The 18,403-nt window shown below is 38.2% G+C and overlaps 1 protein-coding gene across 2 annotated transcripts in view; it reads left to right on the top strand.

Moving 5' to 3' along the window:
* Nucleotides 1–13,475, top strand: part of CRY1 (cryptochrome circadian regulator 1) — a 29,192-nt gene extending 15,717 nt beyond the window's left edge. The window contains exons 2-13 of one of the 2 annotated variants that reach the window (XM_070756241.1): nt 458–566; nt 2,320–2,462; nt 5,336–5,520; nt 6,532–6,620; nt 8,001–8,141; nt 8,230–8,541; nt 9,771–9,922; nt 10,020–10,222; nt 11,147–11,254; nt 11,891–11,986; nt 12,937–13,011; nt 13,103–13,475. In XM_070756241.1, the coding sequence (XP_070612342.1) occupies nt 458–566; nt 2,320–2,462; nt 5,336–5,520; nt 6,532–6,620; nt 8,001–8,141; nt 8,230–8,541; nt 9,771–9,922; nt 10,020–10,222; nt 11,147–11,254; nt 11,891–11,986; nt 12,937–13,011; nt 13,103–13,206 (1,717 nt within the window). In that variant the 3' untranslated portion in view covers nt 13,207–13,475. The remainder of the gene's footprint in view (nt 1–457; nt 567–2,319; nt 2,463–5,335; nt 5,521–6,531; nt 6,621–8,000; nt 8,142–8,229; nt 8,542–9,770; nt 9,923–10,019; nt 10,223–11,146; nt 11,255–11,890; nt 11,987–12,936; nt 13,012–13,102) is intronic. The other variant, XM_070756242.1, reaches the window with a different exon arrangement.
* The last annotated feature ends 4,928 nt before the right edge of the window (nt 13,476–18,403 follow it).

Here is an 18,403-nt window from a genome sequence, read left to right as displayed (position 1 = left end):
GAGAAAAATGACTCTTTCTATGCATAGGTGAAGCCTAATACAGATCCATGGTACAATATCAGCATATAGTAAGAAATTTCCAATTAATTTTTTATTTTTATTTTTTTAGAGGATAACAGGATTGTAAGACTTTCTATATTGGGTTTTAATGTACATTGACCTGGAATACAGTACTTGGAATAGCTGTACATCATTATCATAATTTGCACACTCTTTCAGCTGTAGTCCTCTGTTTGTATAATAGCAGCATTTATTACATCGTATCTGACAGTGTCTGTAAGGATTTCTGAATATACTTTGGAAGCTACATACACTTACACCACAATATATTTTTGTGTGATGCTTGTAATCTGTAGAACCAAGATAATATATTATGATTGATAATAACTTTCTGAACAAATCTTGCCTTTGCAGCAAACTTTAAAAAAAAAAATTCTTCATGTCATCCTCATTTCAGATTTCTTCTTCAGTGTCTCGAAGACTTGGATGCCAACTTACGAAAACTAAACTCTCGTTTATTTGTGATTAGAGGACAGCCTGCAGATGTATTTCCTAGGCTTTTCAAGGTAAATTTAGATTATTTGAAGATGATTTGAAGCAAGTGCAAAAGTATTTCAACGTACTTGAATAATATGATTATACTTAAAAGTAATCTGTGTAATATTTATTGGTTATGTTTAATGGGCATAATTTGACTAAGATTTGCATCACAACATTGGGATTTAAAAATAAAACCTACTCAGATTGGTTACTTTTTAATTTTTTTATCTTACTGTGTCATATTATAATGTGGTTAGATAGATATAAATATTTACCATCTGTGAATTGCACTGATGCGACAACATGAAGCAAACATCTAAACTTACAGTACATTATTGCAACAATATATATATACACACACACACACACACACACACACACACAAACACACACACACATGAGGCTTTTGTTCTATCTTCATTCTTTCAGCTTGTTATCCCTTGGTAAAAATTATTCAAATTAAGACAAATTAAGAGCACACACCTGTAAAAAAGGGAAGGAAAGTCTTACCATATTTTTCAGAGTATAAGACATACCTTTTCTCCCCTAAAAGAGAGTGGAAATGTCGGTGCATCTTATACCCCGAATACAGCCATTTTTTGCTGTCCTGAAACCCCACCCCCACATCCCATTTGAAAGCAGGTCTGGGAAGCCTGCGAAGAGCTCCTGGAGGCTGGGGGAAGGCAAAAATGCCCCGATTTTTGTGAAACAATTAGGCCATTTTTACCATCTTTCCAGCACCTAGAAGTGCTCTGCAGTCTTCCCAACCCTTTGCCCATCCAATTTTTGTGAAAAAAATTGGCAAAAAAACCAGGATTACCCCATCTAGCATGATTGGAGGAGGAATTATGGGAGTTGAAGACCACTAGTTTTAAAGCTGTCAAGTGTGAAGACCCCTGGTTAGGGATGCAAGGGTCTTCAAACTTGGCAAGTTTAAGACTTGTGGACTTCAACTCCCATCCCTGAGCTAGCATGACTGGAGGAGGAATTATGGGAGTTGAAGTCCACAAGTCTTAAAGCTGTCTTAAAGTTTAAAGTTTGTAAAAAGTGAACATGGTTTTAAAAAGTATTCTGACACACTGGTATTTTATTAAATAATATATTTCTACCATTTGGTTCAGAATACTTTTTTCCACCTCTAAAATCTAGGTGCGCATTATACTCCTGTGTGTCTTATACTCCAAAAAATATAGTAATTGCATGTAATCCAATTTTATGAATGTAGACATTTTAAGAGGAGAGTAATAAAAATACAGTTTGGAATCTCGGGGAGATCCTATATTGATACTGAATTATGAATGGTAAAGTCTGTTCAGTTCTAGGAAAGTGGGGCTAAACCAGAGGTGGTGTTCCTATCAGTTCAAATCGGTTCTATAGAACCATTAGTAATTTGGCAGTCTGGATCACTGGAACCAGCAGCACCCCAGGTCTGCCATGCCCTCAAGCTGGTTTTCTCAGCGGCACTATGGGCACCACCATCTTGGGTATTTTAGTACTGCGCATGTGCCCACTGAACAAACAGGCAGTAGCAGAATCCGGAACATACCCTGGGCTAAACCCAGGATCCAGTTCTGTTATATTTGGAAAAGGGCTGAGGTCTTTGTTTAAAACCTTCTGTAGCAGAATTCCTGGCTTGAGAATAGTTTTTTCTGCATTTGCTGTTGAATATAACCATTTGTTTTTATGCATTCGTGGTATTTATTTTTTATTCTTTCTTTTTTCCTTGATCTGGGACAATTGCAGTTTTAAAAATCAAATCTATTTTTTAAAAAATTATAGGAATGGAATATTTCAAAACTTTCTATTGAATATGACTCTGAACCATTTGGAAAGGAGAGAGATGCAGCAATTAAGAAATTGGCCACTGAAGCAGGATTGGAAGTCATTGTACGGATATCGCATACCTTATACAACTTAGACAAGTAAGATACCAATTTCTTAAGTGTAAAAGGGAAAATTCTCTATAATGTCATAGAGAAAGTCCAATGGAATGGGCTTTCACTCCTTGCTTCCTCTTGAGGCGGAGTCAATCTTTTCTTGGTCACGCGTCCCTTGAGTGCGCATGGCCCAGTTTTGACTCAGCCGTCGAAAGAGCAGGATATAATGAGAGTGCTGGAGAGAAAACAAAACCATTCCATTGAACTTCAAAACAGTAAAACCTAAGCTCAGAGCACAAAAGCAGCCATCGGAAGGGAAAAACTGTCTTTAATTGTTCTTTGAATGTTAATCAGAGAGGAGGCAAGCCTGAAGTCAGCAGGGAAGCTGTTTCAGAGAAATGACACTGTAACAGGAAACAGTACCAGCCAACCAAATTAGGTTATCAGCAGGAGCTTCTTTCAGTGCAGCCTTGCTGTTCAGGACAATTCTGACTGGATAATATAGACTGGATATATCTAGATGCCAAGCTGTGAGGCACTTCATAAGTTAAAACCAGTCCTTTAAAGGTAGTAATTGTCAAGAATAACTGGATTAAAAGAGGGTCCCCAAAAAGGCTGCATACAGCTCATTTTAAGGCCACTGGGAAAAACCCTCTCAACAGAAATTTTGATCAGTTTTCGGATCCAGTCAGCCATTCTTCCACCCCTACCCCCAAAGTCACATCTAAAAAGAGGATGGCCATCATACTAGAAAATATCCTATATTTCCTTAAATTCACAGGCTGGAAGAAATCCTATATAATATAGTCAGATGCCCCTGTTGTCAGTTGACCTCTATTAACAAGGAGTCAAGACTGAGACAGTTGACTGTCAGTAAAATCCTACCTAAATTGATCACAATACCTAAAGTGAGGAGCTGGTCACTTCCTCCCGGAAAGGGAGTTTGCCACTCTAAGCAGGAACATATGGGCACAATCTCATCCTCATCTAGATCAATTTTCAACTGCTCTGAAGGGAATGTGAGGTTAAGTGTCTGTGCCAGAACTAAGATTTATGAAGGCCATGAATTCATGGATTCTTGTGTTTCCCCGGATATAAATATCTGTGCCCTCCCACAAACCAAAAGGTGTCAGGTTTACCATACTAGTCCTGAAATCACTTCCAAGAGTCTAGAAAGGGATTCTATTTGGCAACCAGATACACTGGTAGAACTTCCAGTTTATCTCTGTGGCCCAGTTTCGGATACAGCATTTACACCATAAAATTTTCAGAGCCGATCCTTGGCCATGTACAGGTATGATGCCTTTAAGCATGAATACATTCCTCTCTACTTGGTATTAAGATGGCTTTAGACAATTAGAAGTGGAGATTACTACTAATTTGGTGGTCATCCATGTCCTGGAATAGCTTAGCAAACCTTACCTGCCATATCACCCTTTTCCCAATGAAAGTGGGATGTGTATGCTAATCATTTCCTCCCCAATACTCATCTAGCACCTCCCTGACCACCTATCTTTCAATTCACTTGCATCCATCATCAAAGCAATACTTTGTGGGTAAGATGGACAACCAATATATTTGATTAATGGATGTATAGCTAGATAGATAAAAAGTACAGACAATTCAACTAGAGAAGTAATTTCCTTTAGCAATTGCTACTTGGGCAATTCAAAGGGAATTTTAAATCAAATACTGACACTCACCATCACCTAAGCTGTCCTTTTCCTGGAAGTTTATTTCTCCTTTGTTTGTTTAAAAGCAACATGAAACCTTATGGACAGCTCATCCCCATTTAGTCCCATCACTTTTGGCTGTTCGGTTACTTGGAGGTTGAGATGTCAAACATGGAAAGTTAATGGTTTCTATACCAGTCAAATTTGTACACTAGTTTCCAGAGACTTGGCGTTTTTTTTTTAAATAGTGAATTGTCATATACAAAGTACAGTGATAGCTCTACCTACGAACTTAATTCGTTCCGTGACCAGGGTCGTAAGTAGAAGCAATTTTACACATAGGAGTCAATGTAAAAGCAAATAATGAGTTCAAACCCATCTCAAAAGTCACCCCTTTTGCCTTGCGCCGCTGGGAATCCCCGCCCCCCGGACTTTCGTTGCCACCCAAAATGCCTGTTCTTGCGCTGCTGGGATTCCCCTGAACCTGCCCTCGCTGGGAATCCCCGCCTCCGGACTCCTGTTGCCATCCAAAGCACCTGTTCTTGTGCTGCTGGGATTCCATTGAGCCTCCCCTCGCTGGGATTCAAAGCAGCACTGGCAAAAACGAAAGGAATCCCAGCAAGGGGAGGCTCAGGAGAATCCCAGCAGCGCAAGAATGGATGCTTTGGGTGGCAACAGAATTCTGGAGGCAGGGATTCCAAGCGAGGGGAGGCTCAGGGGAATCCCAGCAGTGCCAGGACAGGCGCTTCGGCTGGCAACAGATGTCCAGAGGCGGGGATTCCCAGCGGTGGCGGCTCGGGTTCGTAAGTGGAAAATGGTTCGGAAGTAGAGGCAAAAAATATCTTAAACACTAGATTCGTATCTCGAAAAGTTTGTCAGTGGAGGCATTCGTAAGTAGAGCTACCACTGTATTTGTAAATTATAATATTTGTAAGTGGTTTAGATTCATTTTTAGTAATTTTCTGGTAACCGATTATTAAGTAACATTTCCAATGATCTGTTCATTCATTTGCAAAATAACCAAATTCCAATTGACCATTTTATTAATTATTTGTATTAAGATGATTGGATTTACTGTATTAATTCTGTCCTTTTCTGTATTTTTAATGAGAAATTACTAATTTTATTCATAATATGAAGTAAATGTCATAACATAATATAGATAAGATTTGTACTGTGGAGTTGCATAATAAACTTTAAGTGTTTCTAAATATATAAATTGGCATTGAATTTTTTTGTATGTAGAATTATAGAATTAAATGGAGGCCAGCCACCTCTTACTTATAAGAGATTCCAAACTCTAATAAGTAGAATGGAACCATTGGAGATGCCTGCGGAAACTATCAATGCAGAAGTCATGTCAAAATGTTCCACTCCAGTTTCTGACGATCATGATGAGAAATACGGAGTTCCATCACTTGAAGAACTAGGTAAGCCAAGATATATCATCCCCATTCCTTGAGCATTATTAAAAAATATGTGGTCATAACTAAGTAGGAGACTCTGCTTAGTTTGCATGTAGAAGATATAGAAGGACGGGCGCTTCGGGTTGCAACGGAACCCGATAATAGAAGGATCTGGATGATAATTAAGGTAGTTCTCAACTTACAACCACCATTGAGCTTCAAATTTCTGTTGTTAAGCAAGACAGTTTTTCTTGCCACAGTTAGGTGAATCATTGCAGTTGTTAAGTTAGTAACATGGTTAAGTGAATATGGCTTCCTAATTGATTTTGCTTGTTAGAAGGTTGCAAAAGGTGATCACATGACCCAGGACATTGCAACAATCATGAATAGATGCCAGGTGCCCAGTGTATTGATCATGTCACCACAGGGATGCTGGAACAGTCGTAAGCTTGAAAAAACATAAGTCACTTTTGATAGTAGCATTGTAACTTCAAACGGTCACTAAATGAATGGTTGTTTGTTGAGGACTACCTAATCTTATTTAAATATTGCTTAAAACTCTCTATAAGAAATTGATTCTGTAAATGAATGGTTGCTTCTGCATTGGCATTATTTTAGAACATTCACATAATTCAGTAAAGTTTCCAAATAACCGTGTAGTTTATTGAAAATGTTTGCTTTATTGTGAGGGAAAAAAAGAACAAGTTCATAATTGTTAAAATTTAAAAACTTGCTCCTAGATTGGGTGTTGATAACTCACCATGGATTTATAATAGTTGACAGAGTTTCAGTACATTTGTCACTGCGCTTAGGAGCAATAAATTATTTGAATAATAATTCAATATTCAATAATAATTACTTTGAATTAAATTATTCAAAATAATCAAAGCCTGCAAATTTAGCATTGGGTCAGTTCAGTATTTTGGAAATATGTGTAATAATTGTTTAACATGCTGAAGTTTTATAAGTGATACAGATTGCAGCTTGACTAATAATATTTGACTAATATATTTTATTGTGGTTTCTTTACTATAGGTTTTGATACAGATGGATTGCCTTCTGCTGTTTGGCCAGGAGGAGAAACTGAAGCACTCACAAGATTGGAAAGACATTTGGAAAGAAAGGTAGATTTTTCACCTTTGTTGTTTTGAAAATATAAGGGTAACCCTTGAGTGATGTGCACAGTTGAGACCAGAACATTAGTCATAAGTTGTTCTGGTTTTTAAGTGAGATGCCCACATGACCACTTCGCTCAACAACCACAATCCTGGCACTCATAGTTGCAGTCATTAAATGGCGCCCAGGGGTTCCTCAGGTGGTGGAGTTTTGTCCTGCGTTACAATTCAAAATTACAGCTTCCTCAACCCGGCTTTGCAGTGTGGCACTCATTAGCAGAACTGCTAGGCCTAGACCTGAAATAGAGCTGCCAGCTATCTGCCAATGCTCCAGGCCTTGACTACAGCTCTAGCACCGCCCCTAACAACAGAAGTGGTTCCAAGGTGGCTTCAGGAAAGAAGACTTGGGGTGACCAGGAAGCCTGAAGGCAAGTGGCATGTGACAGGTTCTTGGGAATGCTGGGCAATGGGAGAAATTATGCTGTTTCCCAAGACTTGCACACCTTAGAAAACAGTGCAAAGCAGCATTTCTGACAGCAGTGGTGATGGCCGCTGGCTAAGATTGCTAAAAGCTACAGGCCCAGGCCAGCATTGTGACTGACTGCTGCTGTGCAGGATGCCCCAGATGCTGTAAGTTATAGGCAGGTAGGAGTTAGAGGGGTAGGCACACTGCCCGAGGGATGGGAGTCAATCTTTATAACTGGATACAAGTCATAACTCCCTTTGTTCAGTGCCAAAAATTTGGTCATTGAACAAATGATCATTAAGCAAGAATGTAATGTAATTCATTATGTAATTGGAGGCATGAAAAAAATTGAGCCAGTGCTAGTAAAACAAATTTGGAGAGTGCTATCTTCTATATGCTGGTTGTCAAGTATTGAAATATTATGTTTTTTATTGAGAAATCATTCTGAATGTTTTCATATTTGATTAGCTGTCATTTTACATATCAACTATACAGTTAACATTTTTATATTGTATAAATCCTTGCAGTCCCACCTATCCATCCTTTATACTCCTTGGGCTTTTAAATCAACAGTATTAAACAGAAAATTTGGGGTATAGAAGCTGTATTTCACACTGCCTGTAGACTGAGCATCACTATAACAATTTTATTTCTGTAAAGTAGTTTTCTAGTCTTGTGTTCAAATGCTGGAAAAGTGAAGCGCTGCATTGTAAATTTACTAACCATCTTCAATACAGGATAAGTAGTAAGACTTCATGTGTACATGAGTTTAAAATGATATGTATAAGTAATTCTCAGACTTTAAGAAACTGATACATAGCCTTTGCAAGCTTGGTTTTTAAAATGCTGTTAAGAAACATATCTTAAAAAATAATAAATACAAATAGCACCACCACATACTTTTTCTTTTCTTTTTCTTTAAGGCTTGGGTTGCAAACTTTGAACGACCTCGAATGAATGCAAATTCCCTTCTTGCAAGTCCAACAGGACTAAGTCCTTATCTGCGTTTTGGCTGTTTATCCTGCCGTCTATTTTACTTCAAATTAACAGATTTGTACAAAAAGGTATGAATTGACCACCTGGAATGATCTGCATTTATTTAAGACATGCATTTAAAAAGTAGATTTTTAAATCACATCTTACAATTTACAGGTGAAGAAGAACAGCTCTCCTCCTCTTTCCCTCTATGGCCAATTGTTGTGGCGTGAATTCTTTTACACAGCAGCAACTAATAATCCGCGATTTGATAAAATGGAAGGCAATCCCATATGTGTGCAGATTCCTTGGGACAAAAATCCAGAGGCTTTGGCCAAATGGGCAGAGGGCCGGACAGGATTCCCCTGGATTGATGCTATAATGACCCAGCTGCGTCAGGAAGGCTGGATTCATCACCTTGCCAGACATGCTGTGGCTTGCTTCTTAACGCGAGGGGATCTGTGGATTAGCTGGGAGGAAGGAATGAAGGTACAATTTTTTTCTCATTGGCAAATTTTGGCATTGCCCTTAAGATTTGATATTCCAGTGTGTTGACATGTTGTAAGCCGCCCTGAGTCTAAGGAGAAGAGGGGCATAAAAAAAATTTGAATAAATAAATAATAAATAAATATTCCAGTTTGTTTCTAAATAATTTTAAGGAAAGTTGTATTGCATAGCCAGTTTGTGGTTGACTCTTCTGCAGAACATGATGTGTGTAAATCTTTTTATTATTAAAGTCTCTTTAATTAAAAAAAATACCATCCCTTACTTGCAGTTCTGAAGCAAATTGAAGACTCTTGAACTGAATCGTGAGAAAATATAGTTTTGGGAGTATGCTGCAAGTGTAGTTAATGCAGAACCAGTGGGGTAAATGCACGTAACTGCTATCGCCAGCAGTTATTGTTATATAATATAATTTAGCTCAATAGCAACACCTAGTGGTGAGTCCGCACTATATGCATTATAATGTGCATTCAGAATATTTCCTTGCTTTCTCTAATCTGTCCCACACTCACTCTTCTTTAACACATTAAAACATGTATGGTGAGTGTTAAATAGAATACAAACAGGTTGACCTCAGTGATTAGATTGTCCTGTAGTACTGTGATTAATTGCTTGTTGCTAGTAGTTTTAAATATAATTCTGTTTCCAGCAGTGTATTTTCATTATCTGTTTTTATAGATATGTAAGATACCTTGAGCCCTTTCTGCAGATAAAACAGTTGTATGCTGACTTTTCACATTTCAAAAGTTTACTTATAGAGTACGTATTTCTCCTCAGCTTTCTCCTTATGTGCTTAGATTGGACATTTTAAAAGCCAGCATTTGTTTGTTTATACACTGCTCAAAAAAGTAAAGGGGACACTTAAACAACACAATATAACTCCAAGTAAATCAAACTTCTGTGAAATCAAACTGTCCATATAGGAAGCAACACTGATTGACAATCAATTTCACATGCTGTTGTGCACATTCAACTTTGTACAGAACAAAGTATTCATTGAGAATATTTCCTTCATTCAGATCTAGGATGTGTTATTTGAGTGTTCCCTTTATTTTTTTGGACAGTATATTTAAATTTCTATGCCGCCCTTCTCAACTGACTCAGGGCAGCCAGCATGCCAACAAATTGCTACTTGAAGCTCTCTTCCGGAGGGGGGATGAAGAATAAATACAAGCTTACATTAATCAAGTGGTTTTGGTGGGGTTTTTTGGTAGGTATTTGAAGAATTGCTTCTTGATGCTGACTGGAGCGTGAATGCAGGCAGTTGGATGTGGCTGTCTTGCAGCTCATTCTTCCAGCAATTTTTCCACTGTTACTGTCCTGTGGGTTTTGGCAGGAGAACTGACCCTAACGGGGACTACATCAGGTAAATAACCATTACAAGTTTAAAATGAAATATTATATAGGATTATTATGATAAACTATAAAAATGATATAAAATTTCTTTTCTTTTTTAAATTAAGACGGTATCTACCTATACTCAGAGGTTTTCCTGCAAAATATATATATGATCCTTGGAATGCCCCTGAGGGAGTCCAGAAAGCTGCAAAATGTATAATAGGAGTAAATTACCCCAAGCCAATGGTAAACCATGCTGAGGCGAGTCGATTGAATATTGAAAGGATGAAACAAATCTACCAACAATTGTCCCGATACAGAGGCTTGGGTAGGATGGAAAGCTTTGATTTTACTTTTTACTTTTCATGACTTTTGGCCTGAAAGTCTTACTTAATTACTGAAATCCTGGTTTAATATTTATAATTGACTGACTGTAGAATAAAGTGTTATTACTTTTGCACTTTTCTCTAATTTCCTCTTTTTAAAACTTGTAACTTTTAACATTAATGAAGGGCTAATATATTAATTGTCAGCATTCCAATAAACACCCAAAATAAAATAAAGCTCCGAAGCTAGAAGTTGCTCAGACTTCTAGTTTATTAGAAATGCCATGTTGGTAACATCTGGGAAAACACAAATCTGAAAGATTCTAGGTTTTCTCCACACAAGCAAAAGTTCAAGTCCCTGCCCAGCACCCGGATGTCCATCACAGGATCCAATCAGTCACCACCCAAAACTGAAGATGCCCCCCAGTCACTTCATTGCAGGTGTAGGGCACAGTGGCCTTGACTTTCTGGAAAAAATGTTGTTTAGACTACTCCACATCACCTATTCCATGTAATTCCCCCCCTTTCATTTTCCCACAGTAGAAAATATGGCAGGCCTGAATACAATGAAGGTAGAAGATGGGTTCCAGACCTGACATTAATATTAAGATGACATAAGCTCTGGTCCTTTTAGGGTCAGAACATTGAAAAAGAAAGAAAGAAAAGAAAAGCATTGCCCTTTTATTTTAGAAACACAACATTAGGGAGAAATTTCTATATTTTCATATTAAGGACAAATTCATTAACATTTTTCATTACTATTTATGGGATTGCTGTCACTCTTTCTAAGGGGCAGTTCCAACATTATTGATATTTAATTTAATATATAGTCACTATTTGCATGGGATTGATTCTTTAAAAATAAGGCTCTGATTCTTGTTGAGAAAAATTCAGTTTTTGAGGCTGCTGCATTTTATTTTGATTAGGCCTCCTTGCTTCAGTGCCTTCTAATGGAAATGGAAACGGAAATGGGAATGGTGGCCTGATGGGATATTCTTCAAGTGAAAATCTCCCTGGTTGTGTTGGCACAAGTGGTAAGTTACTCCTCTATTAGAAAAACTAACATAACAATCTATTTGACTGTCTACCAAAATTCTAACAATAAGTCAAAGATGAGTGATGTTTTTTTTTAAAGAGAGGACAAACCAGGGCCTCCTTAAAAGGTCCTAGGAATGGCTTTTCTTACAATGAGGAATTTATCAGTGCATGAACTCATCTGATGGTCAATGTCTTGGAGGCTTTCATCAGCCAGGAGGGAAAAGAGTCTAATTGTTTGACAGTGGACAATGGATTGATGTCCAAATGATTGGCAATCTTTTTAAATCCCTTCCCAGACTCATAGTATGCATCTTAAATCACCTTTATGCTTGCCTCAGAGAGCTCTTTCAATCCAGGCATAGTGTATTGATGTGATGCTACCAGCCAACTAAATATGTTGGCTCCCAGATCCTCTCTAACAATATGGTAAACATTTGCATCTGATCTGCTACACCTGTTTTTAATCATAGGTATTTGAGGAATTGATAAATGTAGCAGTGTACTTACTTTTTCCACATGTGAAATTTTCATTTAGATTTATTTATATTATGCAGTATAAAGTGCATGATGTTAAATATATCCCTTTATGTAATTCTGAATTCTGAAAACAATATAGATTTGCTTTCTTTCAGGCACTCAAATGGGAACCAGTGAGGGACATACAGGGAATGTTCAATCATGCACTCATGGAGAGACTCATAAAGGAACAAGTGGAATTCACCAGCAAGGTGGGATAACTCAAAACTGCATTCACTATTTCTTCACCCTTAAATAATAAAGTGTGATACTCAAATGCCCTTGTCAAATCAAGATATATTGATTTCAACAATGTAGTTTCTGCATAAGCATGTTTAAGGATAGAGAGTAAAAATAGGAATTCCTCAAGGAAAACCATTATATTAATAGTAAACCATTACTATTACTAGTATAGACTAAGCAACTATTATGCCTAAAAACGTAAAGTCCAACTGATCTCCAAGGAAGTGAGGTAGGCATGTCAGCAACTCTTTAATATGGACCGCAAATGAAGGCATTATGGATTAATCAATCAATCAATCAATTGCTCTTCATTGTTTTAAGGTAACCAAGAGTAATGTTTACTAGGTAACTGAGTCTACGGAGAGGAGCGGCATACAAATCTGATTAATAAATAATAAATAAATCATTCAAAGAGGTAGTTGTTTTAGAATATAGAAACAGTATCCAAATAGGTAGTGATTAGTACACTGTGATTTTTATACTAGAATTTACTTATTTTCAGTAGCGGATATGTTATAAACCAAGGAAAAACTAAGTTTAAGAATGCAAAGTGAGAAACTTTGCTTTCTAACAATATTAAATAAAGATACAAAATGAGGCATTAAGCAAGGAAACAAAAAAGATTATAGTGAATATCTTATGGGTGCTCTTTCTTAGTTTTTGCTTTATTTGTACTTATGATTAGGGATAAGATTAGATTTCACATTCAGAGACATCATAATTTGAGGATGGTATTTGTTTGTGACAGGAAATGTGACTTCTAATAAATTCAGTACAATATTTCAAACTGTCTGGCAGAAAAATAATAAAATACAATAAGAACTTACTGTAAATATTATTTATTAAAACTATGGGGGGAAAGTTTAATGTTGATTTCTAAATACTTTTGTTCAGAAATTAATACACTTTTTAAAAATAGGTTACACTCAAGGGAACAGCGGAATATTACATTATGCTCATAGGGACAGTAAAAAAACACACTTAGTGCAACAAGGTATGATTTCTGTACATTTATGATTTTGAGTTAAGTGAAAGTCAAAGGCAACATTAAAGTACATGTTTGTTTTCAATTGTCTTCAATCTAGGAAGAACATCACTTAACATTGGAGTATGCACTGGGAAGAGGCCAAATTCAGAAGAAGGAATTCAAAGTATTGGTCCAAAGGTCCAGCGACAGAGCAGTAATTAATGGAGTAAAACTGAGTTGTGAAGAAAATGATTGATAAATTACATTCTAGTCTCAGAAAGAGGAAACGAAGCGTGCCTGCTGCATATTTTGGGAGCATCCCTTTCTTGGAAGAAGTGGACCAAACACCATTGCAATCTAAATCTAGCAGTGGCCAAGAACTCCCTGTCATTATTTTCATACTTTGAGCAGTCATAATCTTATCCTGAGTGTGATTTGTATTGTCATTTAACTACACCTAGTTTCTATTTTTCCATTAAATTGTGAATTAATGTGGTTTTGTTTCTTTGAATTTGCTGAGGGATAAAAATATTCACTTGAAACCCACTAGCCATTTGCATATCATCTTGGGTAATGGGCAGTATTTATTTTTTTCTTGAAATTATTTGTTAATTTTTATGCATCCCAATTTATTTTTATAGCGGGAAATTTAAAAAAAAACCTAAATTTCATCTGTTGTCATTGTCTACAGGTGACACTTTTCCCTAAGCAGTTGAATAGTTTTACATTTTATATTCATTTCCCCCCTTTTTCTTAAGATAGACTACCTAGATGCATTCAGGCACATGGATTTACCCATGTAGTATGGAATTTCTTGTATGCATCAGCAGCATACTTAATAATTTGTTTATAATAATTAGCCCTGCATATTCCAAAACATTTTGCTCAGAAAAAGCTTAAGCTATCCTTTCCTTTTTGAAGCTTGAGAATGCATGTGATTTTTAAAGTATTTTGAACTAAGAGCATCTTAGAAAAGATGAAGAACTTAGATCAGGGGTGTCAAACTCAAGGCCCCGGGGGCTGAATCCGGCCCACGGGATGCTTAGATCTGGCCCACAGGGCCAACCTGGAAACAGTGAAGGACTGGCCCCATGTGCCTCTCGCTGGCAGAGAGGGTTGCAGGAGGCTGCCAAAAACGGAGCCCAGGGGCCCATTTTGGCTGGCAGAATGCTCGGATCACCCATGGCACCCCTGACATGGGTGTTGTCGAGCTGGCCATGCTCTCCCAGACCCCCAAAGATCAAACACAACCCTGATGTGACCCTCAATTGAGTTTAACACCCTGACTTAGATTATTGAAGAGCTTCGTCTTTATTTTTTTGATAAATGTGAAGAAAAATTAATAAAATATTTATTGTTGAGGGGTTTTTTTTACCATCTGACACACAATGAAGGAATAACCTATTTTCTAGGTCCTCGGCCTGGTGCAGGTGCAAGATATACCTTGATGCCCACCAAGCATACTACCTAATTAAAAACAAAATTTAAAAAGGGAGGGGGGGGAGCTAGCATGTTGCAGAACAGCATCTTCAAGCATAATTTCTGTCTCTGCTTGATATATAAAGGCATTCTTCACCAATAAAAAAATAGATGGCTACAATGCATTGCTTTGTTATTTTTTGGTATATGGATATGTACAGGGGTAGGCAAAGTTGACTCTTCTTTGACTTGTGGACTTCAACTCCCAGAATTCCTGAGACAATCATGCTAGCTCAGGACTTCTGGGAGTTGAAGTCCACATGTCATAGAAGAGTCAACTTGCCTACCCCTGCCGTATTATAATCATAACTTAATTGGCCAGAATGCTTGCGAATACTGACCAGGCAGGCATTTTCCCCTACTCTATAAGTGTCACTGCTTTTGGAATAAGTAAGGCTGGGCTAAGAGAAGAGAGGTCCTGAAAATAGATTAGGTCAATTCTGGACTTTTCCCTTGCTTGAAGCCCACAAGCCCTTTTTCCAGCTTCACCTGTACCATGAACTGTAGACTGCATGTTGTAGTTCTCGGAAGCCTTCCTCCTTACCCTTTGGTCCCAGTTCCGTGGCCATCCCAAACAGCAGTTCCCCAGTATGACTCCCCGCATCATATTGATATCATGTATTATTACATTTTCCCCTCCCCTTGTGGAATGAGTGGGCGTGGCCTCTGTGATGCATCTGCACCAGTTTGACACCCCCCTGTATAACATCCACCTTCCCCTGCGGAACTGCCACTGACTTTTCTGCCTCGCTCCGGTATAGAGAGCATTGTACCTTGCTGTCCTCCTTCCTCCTCGGCTGGACCTGCTTGGGCTTGACCAGCAAATGAAGCTCCATCATCCTGCCGCCATCACTGCACACATCCAGGGCTATACCCTTGCCCTGTGCCTGTGTCTTAATCAGCAGGGAGTGGAAGGAAACAGCAAAAAATCAGCTCTGAACAGTGTGGGTGTGGTTGTGTGCGGCAGGGATATGCAATTGTTTTTGTAATCCGCCCTGAGTCCTTCGGGATTAGGCAGCATAGAAGTTGAATTAAATAAATAGAATGCAGAGCACCCAAAAAAGCATTGATGGGAGGTGGGCAGAGCAATTAAAGGGCCCGTGCATTTGAGTGCAAATGGATTAAAATTTTATTGTGTGACTTGGGTAGGCGGACACTGCAAAAGCCATACCTTCTAGTACATGTTATCTCCTTCTGTGATGTCATAACTTTGAACGGTGACTAAATGAATTACTGTAAATTGAGGATTACGTGCAATGTACCACGAACCAAATATTACTGATTAAATATGTCCTCAGATGTCCCTGATGATTGCTTCTACAAATTCAGGTTCTCTCTCGTTTACCTCCTTTATCCAGTCAATCCACTTGTCCATTGCTATTTCTGTTCTCCCCCCTCTTACTATAAATGTTCTTAATCTACCTTTGAAAAGTGTTCGGAAACTCCAGATCGTGCAGAATGCAGCTGCGAGAGCAGTCATGGGCTTACCCAGGTATGCCCATGTTTCACCATCACTCCGCAGTCTGCACTGGCTGCCGATCAGTTTCCGGTCACAATTCAAAGTGTTGGTTATGACCTTTAAAGCCCTTCATGGCACTGGACCAGAATATCTCCGAGACCACCTCCTGCCGCACGAATCCCAGCGACCAATTAGGTCCCACAGAGTGGGCCTTCTCCGGGTCCCGTCAACTAAGCAATGTCGGTTGGCAGGCCCCAGGGGAAGAGCCTTCGCTGTGGCGGCACCGGCCCTCTGGAACCAACTCCCCCCGGAGATTAGAACTGCCCCTACTCTTCCTGCCTTCCGCAAACTTCTTAAAACCCACCTTTGCCGTCAGGCATGGGGGAATTGAAACATCCCCCCCCCTGGGCACGTTGAATTTATATATGGTATGCTTGTGTGTGAGTCTGTTAGTTTGTGGGGTTTTTTAAATCTTTAAAATTTTAAATTGTTGATTACTTATGATTTGTCTTTTACATGTTGTGAGCCGCCCCGAGTCTTCGGAGAGGGGCGGCATACAAATCCAAGTAATAAATAATAAATAAATAATAATCTTTGGTTTCGATCTTTGAAATATACTGCTCAAAAAAATAAAGGGAACACTCAAATAACACAGCCTAGATCTGAATGAGTAAAATATTCTCATTGAATAATTTGTTCTGTACAAAGTTGGATGTGCACAACAGCATGTGAAATTGATTGTCAATCAGTGTTGCTTCCTAGGTGGACAGTTTGATTTCACAATTTGATTTACTTGGAGTTATATTGTGTTGTTTAAGTGTTTCCTTTATTTTTTTGAGCAGTGTATAAACAAAACCAATGCTGGCTTTTGAGCAGTGTGCATTAGTATTTGCATTTTGAAGCCAAAAAGATTAAATCTTTTGGTTGCTGCAAACATATAGATCTTAAACGTTTAATTGGGGCAGTTATTTTGATTCAGCATTGCACGAAACCAGTAAATTTTAAGTTGAAAGTTCAAGTAGTTCAGTTTGTTCTAAGACATTAACATCTTTTTTCAAACCATTTCCCCCCTATTTACAACTAATAAGTTTATGCTCAAAATTTTCCTGTGCTCAGCTTTCAGAGCAAATATTCAGCTGCAATCTTATCCACACATATACTGTATGTAAATGCAGTTAAACTCATTATGGGGTTGTGTATAGATGTATATAGAATGGTGATATTTTTTAACTCATGCGATTGTGAATAGGCTCCTTTTCCTTCTTGCCTTTACTTCTAACTAAAATTCTATTGAGACATGTTGTTAACCGCTTACTGAAATCCCTGTATCTATTTCCTATGTCTGTTTTCTGCTTCTTTTTGTCTTCCATTTCTCCTGGCCATATTTGGATTTCTCATTGTTAAAGACACTGTGTATGTTTTAGAGTCTTGTAGCACCTTACAAGCAGTAGTGGGTCCTAAAACACTTTATTACTGGTTCACGCATGTACTTACACGCATGTATGATACTTCTGGGCATGCCCAGAAGTATCCTGTGGGTGTGGATGGAGCCCTGGGGTGGTTTTTAACTTAACTCGCTGCCGATTGGCTTCCTCGCATACTGTGTGGCCATGTCTGCGGAGAGGGGCGGCATACAAATATAATAATAATAATAATAATAATAATAATAATAACAATAATGTCTTGGGTGCGTGCGTGCATGCGCACTAGCAAAAAATCAAAAAGATTATTAAAAAAAAACCAAACACAAGATGGCGACTGCATGGACAGTGCCAGAAACTGGTTCTGTGCATGTGCAGAAGAGAAAAAAAAACCTAAAAAAAATCCACCCCAATCAAAAAAATGCCCCCCCCCCAAGCCAAAAGCAAGATGGCAACCGCATGCGCAGTGCCAGAAACTTGACATTCTGCAAATGTGCAGAAAGGGGAAAAAAACTCCCCTCCCCTCAAAAAAAATCTAAAAAAAAAATTCCCCAAAAAGATGGTGCCCACGGACTGGTACCAACTGAACCAGTTCCATAACGATGTGATATCATCAGTGGATTTCTACTAATTCAAGTGAACCAGTCTGAATTGGGAGGAACTCACCTCTTGCGGAGCCTCCCACTGCCACTGCTACCAATTCTAAGAACCGGTCTGAACTGGGAGCAACCCACCACTGCTTACAAGCCCCTTTTGCCATCGCCAGTCAGGTATTCCAAAGAGTTTGCATTTTTAGATAAAAGTACATAATTAAAAATAAAAACACCCTTAGATAACCTTTCAGACCCAAAAGCATAGCAACTAGAGTTTCAGTACTAATTAGCAAAACATATTAAAATATTTATTGTTATTTTCTAATGGATTTGTTTATTTTTGTCTTACAACATTATGTGAATGAGTAGGATCCGCACCCCAACTTTCAGTTTTTGTCAGAGTACTTGTATTGAAATACACATTTTCATACATTTATTTTCACACAGTCTGAATGGTTCTAAACTTT

This window comes from Erythrolamprus reginae, chromosome 6 (genome assembly GCF_031021105.1).
Source record: "Erythrolamprus reginae isolate rEryReg1 chromosome 6, rEryReg1.hap1, whole genome shotgun sequence".
NCBI lineage: Eukaryota > Metazoa > Chordata > Lepidosauria > Squamata > Dipsadidae > Erythrolamprus > Erythrolamprus reginae.
Note: the sequence above shows the minus strand (reverse complement) of the source record. Positions and strands in the feature narration are given on the sequence as shown.